Source organism: Eumetopias jubatus, unplaced genomic scaffold (genome assembly GCF_037043125.1).
Source record: "Eumetopias jubatus isolate StellerSeaLion01/CBP00866 unplaced genomic scaffold, mEumJub1_p1.0 scaffold_10, whole genome shotgun sequence".
NCBI classification, from domain to species: domain Eukaryota; kingdom Metazoa; phylum Chordata; class Mammalia; order Carnivora; family Otariidae; genus Eumetopias; species Eumetopias jubatus.
Window position 1 is genome coordinate 61997106 of NW_028274816.1, and position 11541 is coordinate 62008646.

Below are 11541 nucleotides of genomic sequence, written 5' to 3' on the forward strand. Positions count from 1 at the left end.
GGGCCGCTGAGAGATAAGGCTGGGAGACAGGATCCCTAGGAAGAGGAAGCAAAATGAGATACACCTAGATTAGGGAGCCAAATGCACGGATCCCTGAAAGATTTGGGGGGCAGAGTACAAGGTGTGAAGGAGGGGCTGGGGGCCTGGACTCCTGGGTGGGGAAGGGCCTGGGGGCCAACCTCCTGGTCTGAAGGAGAAGGGGGCTGGGGGGCTGGACTCCTGGGTCTGAGGGAGGAGGGCTGGGGGTCTGGACTCCTGGGTCTGAGGGAGGAGGGCTGGGGGCCTGGACTTCTGGGTCTGAGGGAGGAGGCAGCTGGGGCCAAAGTCCTAGGTACCACAGGCCAGGTCAGGCCCTCACTCTTTGCTGGCTCCTAGGGCACCTCCAGGTGGCAGGAGCTCCCCATTCTCCACACCATGAGCACCACCACAGGGTAAGTGGCCCCTGCTCCCCAGGCTGCCCAGCCCCCTCTGCCACCCTCTTCCCCACACCCCCAGGGGGCATTTACAGCAGCCCAGGCCTGGACACTGAAAAGGATGCCTACGCTGCCTCCTTCCCTGCCCGGCCTGGGTTTGAGCTACTGCCCCAGAGCAGACACACCTGGGTTCATCTCCAGATCCTAACACTCAGCAGCGGTGTGACCCTGGCGAAAGAACCAAGCCTGAGTTCCTCCTCTGGGAAAGAAGGACAATTCTGAGAGCTTGACAGGGTAATGAAGGTATAGGATTTAGCAGAGAATCTGACCAAGAGCAGGTACTCACTTCCGCTTCTGCTGTTGTTAGCTTAATATTAGACATTGACCCTTCACAGGCAAATCTGGGCTTTTTTTTTTTTTTTTCTTTAAGATTGGTTTATTTCAGAGAGAAAGAGACAGAACACAGGGGTGGGGGGGAAGGGCAGAGGGAGAGGGCAAGAGTGTCTTCTGCTGACTCCACGCTGAGCGCGGAGCCCAGTGTGGGACTTGATCTCATGAGCCTGAGATCATGACCTGAGCCGAAACCAAGAGTCCAAGGCTTAACCACCTGTGCCACCCAGGAGTTCCTGGGCTGCTTCTAATAAAGTTCAAGTCTCCTGGAGTGAGCAGCGAGAAGAACAAAGGGAGGCCCATGGGAATAGCTGCATTGGAGATATGAGGTAGTGAACCCTCCAGCACAGGGGTAATCAAATTGTGTGGAGATCTGACAGGCAAGAGCAGGATGAGCAGCAGAGGCTTGACTGAAAGTGTTTCTTGTCCCTCATCCCTGCTCCCACCCGAGCTCTGAGTTTCTGTCATTTCTCTGGAATTCTTGGAGAGGGTGACCTAGAAGGAGAGGCCGGGGCAGGAGAAAGAGAAGGATTTGGCTGGGAAGAGCCTGGCCCGCGGGAGTAGGAGGGGAAGATAAGTCTCTGTCTACCCCAAATACTGATGCTGGTGTAAACCCCCCTTTATTTATTTATTTTTAAAGATTTTATTTATTTATTTGACAGAGAGAGACACAGCGAGAGAGGGAACACAAGGAGGGGGAGTGGGAGAGGGAGAAGCAGGCTTCCCGCGGAGCAGGAAGCCCGATGCGGGGCTCGATCCCAGGATCCTGGGATCATGACCTGAGCCGAAGGCAGACGCTTAACGACTGAGCCACCCAGGCGCCCCAAAACTTCCCCTTTATTGAGCACATACTGTGTGCTACCCTTCACACTGTAGGACTGAAATTTAATTTATTGAGGCTATGAATCCCCTCCACTCTGTGAATCCAATAGCTCTACCAGACAGGCTATCAGATTACTAACCCCTATCTCATAGAAAGGGAAATTGAGGCACGAGAGATTAAGTCTCCTATCCAGGGTCTTATGGCAAGGCAGTATTGACGGGATTCCAAGCCAGGTCTGTACGACAGCTGAGACCACACTCTCCACCACCACCTGGTACCGCACTGCCTTACCTGTGGGAAAGTCAAGCTCTGGCCCTGCACTCCCCTACTCAGAACCCTCCATGGTTCCCAACTGCCCTCACAATGAAGTCTTTGCTGCTCTGCTTGGCATTCAAAGCCCCCATGATCTCCCAGTTCCCATGGCCCCTCTCACTCTTTTTTCCTTAACCAGCCCAGAAGCTGCCCCCAAACCAAGTGCCAAGTCGATCTATGGTGAGTTTGGGTACAAGAAAACCCCAGGCTGAAAATAGGTCTGAGGGAGGAGGGGCTGGAGGCCTGGACTCCAGGGTCTGAGGGAGGAGGGGCTAGGGGCCTGGACTCTGGGGTCTGAGGGAGGAGGGTCTGGGGGCGTGGACTCCAGGGTCTGAGGGAGGAGGAGGAGGAGGGGCTGGGGATCTGGACTCCAGGGTCTGAGGGAGGAGAGGGCTGGGGCTGGACTCCTGGGTCTGAGGGAGGAGGGGGGTGCTGGGGGTCCCGGACTCCTGGGTCTGAGGGAGGAGGGGCTGGGGGCCTGGACTCCGGGGTCTGAGGGAGGAGGAGGAGGAGGGGCTGGGGATCTGGACTCCAGGGTCTGAGGGAGGAGAGGGCTGGGGCTGGACTCCTGGGTCTGAGGGAGGAGGGGGGGGCTGGGGGTCCCGGACTCCTGGGTCTGAGGCAGGAGGGGCTGAGTCTTCTGGGTTTATTCTCCTCCCCTACAGAGCAGAGGAAGCGTTACTCCACTGTGGTTATGGCAGATGTTTCCCAGTATCCAGTCAACGTGAGTCTGGGGTCTGCGTTGTACCAGGGAGGCTTGTTGGGAGGAAAGGCAGGCCTGGGAAGATGGAGATGTTGAAAGCAGAAAGAAACTGGGAAACTGAGTTTGCTCATATGCAAGATGGGCTGCTTCTGCCTCCCCTCAGAAGTGGGTATTCGGCACAGGAATTCAATTCCACTTGAATCTGCCACGTTTTCTTCCAGAGCAGCCCTTGTGCTGGACAGTCAGGCCACAGGGACAAACGTTAGGTAAACCTGTGTGAGGACGGGTCCAAGTGTGCCTGGTGCTCTAACAGAGGCAGAGGTGCTTAGAAGGGACTAGATGGAACCAATGCCTCCAAGGAGCTTCCAGTGGTGTTGGGAGGCTAGTCACTCCGATGAAAGCAAAACACAGGGCACTGGGAGGAGGCGCCCCATAGGTGGAGCCCCTGATAGGGAAGGCTTATCTGGAGGAGGCGTGTTTAGTCTCTGGCTGGAAGGCTGGTGCGAGCCCAACCGGCATCATCTTGGGACTCCCTGCTTTCTCCACGCCCGGTGCCAGCACCTGGTGACGTTCTGCCTGGGTGAAGAGGATGGTGTGCACACCGTGGAGGACGCTTCGCGGAAGCTGGCCGTCATGGACAGCCAGGGCCGCATCTGGGCCCAAGAGATGCTGCTGCGTGTGTCTCCCGACCATGTCACGCTGCTTGACCCCATCTCCAAGGTGCCAGGGGACACGTGGGGGGCAGGAGCGACTGGCCTGAGTGGGGGAAGGCACAGAGAGCTTGACCCTAGGGACGTCTGAGTGTGAATCTTGGCCCCTGCATGTCCTTCCTTTGGGAATTTTCGCAAGAGATCTCCGCTACTCTTGGGAGCGTCCTTAGTCTCCTCTATGACACAGGGCTGCCATCCCCAAGCCCCTGGCCTCGCAGGGCTGCCATGGCCGACCCCGTAATCCCCTAGCCTCGCAGGGCTGCTTGTGCAGTGTCGGTGTGCCCCCTGGCACGGCTGCCGCCATTTAGTCCCCTCGGCTCGGGCCTCAGTTTACCCGCCGTCCCGCCCCGCAGGAGGAGCTGGAGTCGTACCCGCTGGGCGCCATCGTGCGCTGCGACGTGGTGCTGCTCCCAGGCCGGAGCCTCTCGCTGCTGCTGCTCGTATGCCAGGAGCCCGAGCGCACGCAGCCGGACGTGCACTTCTTCCAGGGCTTGCGTCTCGGGGTGAGTGGGCCTGCTCCGAGGGAGCCACCTAGGGCGGGGCCTCTAGGGCGGGGCGGGGCCTGGGGCAGAGGCGGGGTCAGGGCCGGCAGAGGGGGCGTGGCCTGGAAAGAAGTTCTGGAATGGAGGGTTTTGAAGACAGATTGGACCCGGTCGAAGTAGAACGTGAGGGCGGAATGGAGACCGAGGCTAAGGGCCCGGACAGAACATGACAGCACAGGGGAGACAGGGTCTGGGAGCAGCCAGCACTAGAGGCGGGTATGGTCTAGGGGGTGAGGAAACACCAGGACCCGGTCTCCGGGGTTGGGGAAGTAGCCCAGGGCAGGAGCAGAGGTGGGGTGAGGGCATGAGTTCAGAGCGTGGATGTGCATGGGGCACCGTGTGCGTGAGTGCTGACGTGGGGAGGGGGGGGTCCGGCGCCAACCAAGGAATCGGTCCTTCGATCCTTCCGACCGTGGCCGGGGCAAGCGGTAGGTGGGGTGGGGGCCTGATGGCATGATTGGCAGGCGGAGCTGATCCGAGAGGACGTCCAGGGGGCTCTGCACGACTACCGGTCGGGCCGCGGGGAGCGCAGGCCCGCGGCGCTCAGGTAAGGGCGCTGGGCCGCAAGTGGGGGAGAAGAGAGGATGGGGGGCGGTGTTTCTGGGAGGCCAGCTACCCCCTCCCCGGCGCCTCGGTCTCCCCCCCAGCCCCCCCGGCGCCTCGGTCTCCCCCCAGCCCCCCCCCCGGCGCCTCGGTCTCTTCCCCTCCCCCACGCCTCAGTCCCCCCTTCTGACAAATGAGCGGATGCCCCTAGCCTGGAACAGCACGAGTTTTGAAGTCAGTCAAACAAAGCCTGGTTTGAGTCCTGCCGTCGCACCCAGATAAGTGCACCCGCTCTCCAAGACGACTTTTCCTAATTCTGGTCCTCGGTTTCTCCTCCCTCAGGCCTCAGTTTCCCTCTGGAGAGGCGCTCCACTTCCCCATATCCGATTTTTCCCTGCCCCAGGTTTGACTCAGCTGGGCCACAGTGTCTCCGTTTGAAGCCCGACTTGTCCCCTTGCCCCATCGCCAGGCGGACCCAGGCTGCTTCCCCTTGTGCCTCCGCAGGGCCACGCAAGAGGAGCTGCAGCGCCGCCCCTCGCCGGGGGCCGAGACCCCTCCTCTGCAGCGCCGCCCGTCGGTCCGCGCCGTCATCAGCACCGCGGGCGTCAGCCGGGGAAGATCCCAGGCGGAGCCCATCGCCGAAGCGGCGGAAGAGTCGCAGAGGCCCGGCCAGGCCCAGACTGCAGGCGGTGCTGACCCGGCCTCCCCGGATCTGGGCCCCCCTGGTCCGGACCTGGCCGCTCTGCAGGCCGAGCGGGACGTGGTGAGTGGGGCGGCGCTAGGGCCTGGAGATGGGACCGGCTGTCGGGAGTGAGTCCTAGCTCCGGGGAATGGGCTTTGTTGGGGGGTAGTGGGGGTGTCAGACACCTGGGGTTGTGGCCGGCGGCGACTGGAATATGAGGCCAGGGCCAGGCAGCAGAGGGCGGGGCGTGGCCTGGGAGGATGTCAGGGCCCTGGGCCTGAGGGCTTTGGGGTAATGACTCTACACCCCTGCCTCCCCTGCGCCCCCCTGCCTCCCCTGCTCTGTCCCCCAGGACATCCTGAACCACGTGTTCGATGACGTGGAGAGTTTCGTGTCGAGGCTGCAGAAGTCTGCAGAGGCAGCCCGCGTTTTGGAGCATCGGAAGCGCGGCCGCAGGACCCGGCGCCGGACGGCTGGGGGTGAGGGGCTCCTCCGAGTGGGATCCTGAGCCCCTAGTCACTCCCAGATATCTTCCCTGTCCCTAGGGTCTCCCCATGCACCCCCCTGCCAGGTGGGACTCCCCATCCCTGGGGATCTCTCTGGTGCTGTGTCCCGGTCGCACCGCACCTGCCTCCCCGCCACACCGCACCTGCCTCCCCCCCACACCGCACCTGCCTCCCCCCAACACCGCACCTGCCTCCCCCCCACACCGCACCTGCCTCCCCCCCACACCGCACCTGCCTCCCCCCCAACACCGCACCTGCCTCCCCCCCCCACACCGCACCTGCCTCCCCCCCAACACCGCACCTGCCTCCCCCCAACACCGCACCTGCCTCCCCCCCACACCGCACCTGCCTCCCCCCCAACACCGCGCCTGCCTCGCCCCCCCCCGCCGCGCCCCACCGCACCTGCCTCTGCCCTCCCCCCTACACGGCACCCCACCTGCTTCCCCCACCTGCAGAGGGTCTCCTGACACTGCGCGCCAAGCCGCCCTCAGAGGCCGAGTATACAGATGTGCTTCAGAAAATCAAGTACGCCTTCAGCCTGCTGGTGAGACCGTGTCCCGCCTGGGCCATCGTGGGGTAGGGGGATGGCGAGCTTGCCCGCCCGTGGGCTGACCTCGGCACCTCCCCCGTTCCGCAGGCCCGGCTGCGCGGCAACATCACCAACCCCTCGTCGCCAGAGCTACTGCACTTCCTCTTCGGACCTCTGCAACTGGTGAGCTCCCCCTCCCTCGGCCCTCCGGTCCCCCCTCTGCGGCAGGAGGAATCGAGCTCAACTTTGGGGAGGGGAGGGTTGATGGAGTGTCCGCTCACTCCTGCACCCCTGGCAGGTCGTGGACACGTCGGGCGGCCCCCGATTCGCAAGTGAAGTGCGGCGGCCGCACCTGACGTCTGAGGCCGTAGCACTGTTGCGGGACAACCTCACCCCCCGTGAGAATGCGCTCTGGACCTCGCTGGGGGACTCGTGGACCCGCCCGGGGTGAGGCAGGGATGGGGGGCTGGGAGGCAGGGGGGCAGTGACTTAGAGGCTGGGATGCTGGTCTCAGCTGGAGGCTGAAGGGCCAGGACCCGACTGGAGGAAAGGGCAGACATTCGTGGGGAGGAGACGTTTCAGACCAAACCAGAGCTCCAACCGCAACAAAAAAGGCAGGCCTTAGAGGAGAGGGGTGGGGCCCAGGAAAGGACGGGCCTGTAGGTTTGGGAAAGGGGTGCTGTCTGCGCTTGGAGGCAGCGAGCCTCCGGGGGGGGTGAGGGGGTGAGAGCAGACGTAGGGGACGGAGGTGGGATGTGTGTAGAATCCGAGAGGAGATTCAGAGGCCGGACGCAGCATTAGAGTGAAATTAGTGTATTTGCAAGTACAGTTGATGTCGGGGGTGGAGCTTAGATGCGGGGGGGCGGGCCTTGGCAAAAAGCGGAGAGGTTAGGAGAGCGCGGACAGCGCCTCGTCTGCAGGATGGGGAAAACAGTGTAGTTAGTAATAGGGCTCGGGACCAGACCAGGATCCCTGAGCCCTCAGCCCCTTGGCCGCAGGCTGGAGCTGCCCCCAGAGGAGGGATCCCCATATAGCCCTGAGTTCTCCAGCGGCTGGGAGCCCCCCGCCACCAACCCGCAGGGCCGCGCCTGGGAGGACCCAGTAGAGAGACAGTTGCAGCATGAGCGGCGGCGCCAGCAGGTGAGGCTAAAGCTCCGTGGGGAGTCACACACTCCCCCAGATGATACAGGGGGCCGGGGACCCCGAAGTCTGGCCCTGCCTGAGCTGCTGCTCTCCTCTCCCCAGCAAAGTGCTCCCCAGGTCGCTGTCAATGGGTGAGTGTCGGCCCCCAGGTGGGACAGGTGGGGTCGAGAAGGGGTGCGTCCTGGGGGCTCCTGGCGCTGACTCCATCCCCTTTTTCCTGTCTTTCCTTCTGTCTCCCCGACTCTTCACAGGTGGGTGAGGTGGTGAGGGAGGGCCGGGGCTGGGAGAGGGAGGGAGAAGGGAGGGAGGGGGTGGGGCCCAGACTAAGGGGTCCAGGGGAGGAGGTCCGGATTGCAGGGTGTGAGGGAGGAGGGGGCTGGGAGTGGGTCAAGTCTGAGAGGCTGAGAGAAGGCAGTTAGATTACCCAGGGCCAGGGAAGCTCCCTGTCTGGGTCCCTAAGAGGACAGAGCCCCAGGTGCTGGAGGGAAGAGACTGAGGGGATTGGGCCTTTGGGTTTTGAAGAAGAGCTCAAGTCTGGTGCTTGGGGCCTTGGAGACCCAGAGAAGACCTGGGCCTTCAAGAGCCATGGGGCAAGTTTCTGGGAAAGTTAAGAAGTGGTAGTATTTCTAGGCCCTGAAAGAGGTAACAACTGGGAGGCTGGACCCTCCCTTTCCCAAGGCTCTAAAGCAGTTATCTCTGTTCCCACTGAATGTCATATAGAGAGCCTCTAAGGTTAAAAGATTGGGGAAATTAAGGTTTCAGAGCTGGACTCCTGGGTCTCTGGGGGAGGAAAGAGCTGGGGGTCTGAGTTCATGATTCCAAAAAGCAAGGGGGGGCACAGAAGGGCCATGGAGAAGCCAGGACTCTAGGGTCCTTGAGCAAGTCGAGGGCAGATGTGAGGGAAGCTTTGTGGGGTAAGAAGAAAACAAAGCAGCAAAGCTGAAGGAGCAGAAGGGGGTCTGGGTGAGGGCCCCGGCAGAGAGTCTCAGCAGGGACAGCGTGCTAGGAGCTGCCAGCCCCACACAGGGGGCGCCGCGGCCCTGAAGACCCCCCCTCTCCTTTGCACAGGTAGGCCTGATCCAGGCTGAGGTCCCCCTTACTGGGGGATTAGAGCCAACATCTTGCTTCCACCCCCCCAACCCCAGCTGCCTGATCTTGCAGAACTTCACCTGCTCCCCATGCTTCTGAAACTTGGGCTTGGCACCCCCAGCTTTTAACTTCCCTTGTCTGAGCCTCCAATTCTTTGCAGAAAAAAGGAAAATAATCCCTTCCTGAAGGAGTCAGAAATCTAGGAGGTTCTACAGGCGAGCTGTTACGAGCCCCACGGCAGAGCTCAGTTTCACACCCAGCGGCCCACACAGTAGACCAGCATTACTCAGGACACGGACTCTGGGGCCAGCCTGCCTGGGTCTCAGTCTGGCCAATGCCTCTTTCTTGTTCTGTGAACTTGACACCATCATGCCTCTCTATCTCCCTGTTCTTCCATTCCTACACCTGTAAAACAAAATAATAGGGTCGTGAGTGGAGGAGGAAAGGATGGGAGTGGGGAGGGGAGTCCAAATTCATGGTTAGACCAACGGGTGGGTCAAAACCCAAATTAGCCAATACATGTAAGTCTTTGAACAGGGCCTGACACCTAGTCCGTGCTCTAGAAGTTAACTACGAGTTAACCGTTGTTTGTGTTGTAACTATGGGTTCTCGTAAGTGTGAGCCTAGTGCACAGTAGATGCTCAATAAACAGCAGCTGTTTCTAGCTGTGTGATAGGGAGCAAGTGACTTTCTCTGAGCCTTAATGTTCTCATCTATAAAACGGAGGTGATGTTAGTACTCCTATCATTGCTTAAAGCACGGTGCCTGGTACATAAGAAACAAAATGCATTCAAGGTGTTATTCCAATTTCAAGTCTCTATTAACAGTATTAACCAGGCCCCCTGCCTTGACCCCTGCTTGGCTCTAACCCCAGCTCACACCAATACCCTACTGCCCAGGGCAGTGAGACTGGCTACCTTCTTATCCCCAACCCTCATTCTTCTCCACAGTCACCAAGACCCAGAGGCTGAGCCCCAGCTGGAGCCGGAGGGGAAGTGGGTCCTGTGTAATTATGACTTCCAGGCCCGCAACAGCAGTGAGCTATCGGTCAAGCAGCGGGATGTGTTGGAGGTTAGAGGGGTGGAGGGCCAAAGGGGCTGCAGTGGGCCCAGCCCTAGCTGCACACACAGGCTGTGACCCCTCCTCTCCTACCTCCCTCAGGTCCTGGATGACAGGCGCAAGTGGTGGAAGGTTCGGGACCAGCAAGGGCAGGAAGGATATGTGCCCTATAATATCCTAACACCCCACCTGAGGCCCCAGCGAAGCTACAGCCAAAGCCCTTCCCGCAGCCTGGTGAGCCAGGGCAGACTCCTGGGTCTTAAGGGAAGGAGGGGTGTGAGGATCGGGTGCCAAGGGCACTAGCAGAGGAGGTAGTAGGGGTGGGGGGGGGGCTCAGAAATTGACCTCTGGAAGGTGGAGGGGCTGGGACTCAGTCTTCTGACTCCCCTCTCTAGGAGGACAGTACTCCCCCTCACCCACCAGCGCCAGCCCCGGCTCCTACCTTGTCTCGGCCCCACTGGGACAGTGGTGATAACCTCACCTTGGACCCCAGAGATAAGGGTGAGTGCCGGGGGGAGCTGCTCTTAGCCTTGCTTTCCAGTCAGGGGAACCAAGGCTCAAAGAGAGTCAACGGACTTCCGACCCATCATGAGGGCGGTGGAGATCTTCTCTCTGGCCCCAGGACCCTTCATCCTGAATCCACGCTCCTTCCCGGTTTTCCGCCTGCAGAGAAATTCTCCCAGATGCTCTGTGTCAACGAGGAGCTGCAGGCGCGCTTAGCCCAGGGCCGCTCAGGCCCCAGCCGCGCAGCCCCGGGTCCCCGCGCGCCGGAGCCACAGCTCAGCCCGCACTCGGACACCGCCGAGGTCTGCGCCTGGCTGCAGGCCAAGGGATTTAGCGCTGGGTGAGTGCCTGTGGCCGGCTGGCGACCCTGAGATGGGGACGCAGGAGGGGGCGCGTTCTGATTGGACCCTGGGGAACCAGGATTGGCTAAAGCGAGGGTCTGGTTGCATGATTGGCACGTTTGTCCGGGTTGGGATTGGAGTGGCCAGGGAACTCCGGCCTCGTTTGGAAAGCTGGGCGCACGCCCCGCCTCCCCCTATGGGGCACTGGTGGGGGGGGCGGGGGAGGGATGCTGCTGATTGGACAAACGGTTTGGCAGCAGGGATGTGACTGGTGGGGCTCCGGGGCCGAAGCTGTGATTGGCTGGGGGGCCTGACCGCTCCCCCCACCCCACTGCTCGCTCAGGACCGTGGATGCGTTGGGCGTGCTGACCGGCGCGCAGCTTTTCTCGCTGCAGAAGGAGGAGCTGCGAGCCGTGAGCCCGGAGGAGGGGGCACGCGTGTACAGCCAGGTCACGGTGCAGCGCGCGCTGCTGGAGGTGAGCCGATGCTCGTCCCGGGTCTGGGAAGGCGCACAGTGCTGGGAGGCCAGGCTTCTGATTTCCACCCCGCCCTCCAGGACAAAGAGAAAGTGTCAGAGTTGGAGGCGGTGATGGAGAAGCAGAAGAAGAAGGTGGAAGGCAACCTGGAAACAGAGGTTATCTGACCGTCCCCGGCTGCTCCGCTCGAAGTTTCGAGGCAGCCCCATGGGAGAACGGAGTCTGCAGACTGCCCCCACCCACGGAAGTCGAGTCCTTGCGAAGGCTCCGGACCTGTTCCGGCTCTGGTCTCCCCCCGTACCCGTGGAGCCTCCTGCGTGAGCGGACTGGCCGGGAGTGGGAGGGAAGGGGGCCACACTCGGGTGCCCTGTGCATTGTGATACACCACCCAGTCTATAAACAGCCTCCTCTGAGCAGGCATTGTCAACTGCTGTCCCTTCTCTACCGGGCCACCAGGGGGCCCAGCGACCTGCCCCTCACCCCACCTCCATGTCCCTACCTTTTTTGGTTTCTTTCTCAGGCTTCCTCTTCCCCTCCGGGCCAGCAGGCCATCCTCCAGTCCACTCCAGAGAGGCCTTCTGAACACCCAATCTCCTTCCCCGGCTCAAGGGCCCCCCTCGCCCCAGAGCCTAGCGTTTAAGGCCCTGAGAGGTCTGGTCCCTACCCCACCCCATGCACTCTGGTCCTGCCCTTCTCCAAACGCCCCCAAGCCCCCTCAACCACTGGGGTTGTGCATGTTTTCTGCGGGCTGGAACAGTGGTTTCCTGCCTGGTAAA

At 61.3% G+C, this 11541-nt stretch overlaps 1 protein-coding gene across 2 annotated transcripts; it reads left to right on the forward strand.

Moving 5' to 3' along the window:
- Nucleotides 1–379: 379 nt before the first annotated feature.
- EPS8L1 (EPS8 signaling adaptor L1) lies at nt 380–11192 on the forward strand. Of its 2 annotated transcripts, XM_028095120.2 has the most exons (19): nt 380–431; nt 2078–2118; nt 2604–2662; nt 3200–3361; nt 3705–3854; nt 4358–4440; nt 4941–5199; nt 5471–5597; nt 6080–6168; nt 6262–6336; nt 6452–6600; nt 7152–7293; nt 7399–7427; nt 9336–9456; nt 9547–9678; nt 9840–9945; nt 10114–10288; nt 10633–10765; nt 10846–11192. In XM_028095120.2, the coding sequence occupies exons 1-19, from the start codon at nt 415–417 to the stop codon at nt 10930–10932; spliced, it is 2136 nt and encodes a 711-aa protein (XP_027950921.1). In that variant the 5' UTR covers nt 380–414; the 3' UTR covers nt 10933–11192. The 2 variants fall into 2 exon arrangements, with proteins under 2 accessions (XP_027950921.1, XP_087884031.1); XM_088027905.1 differs by lacking the exon at nt 380–431 and having other exon boundaries at nt 2010–2118.
- Nucleotides 11193–11541: the final 349 nt, after the last annotated feature.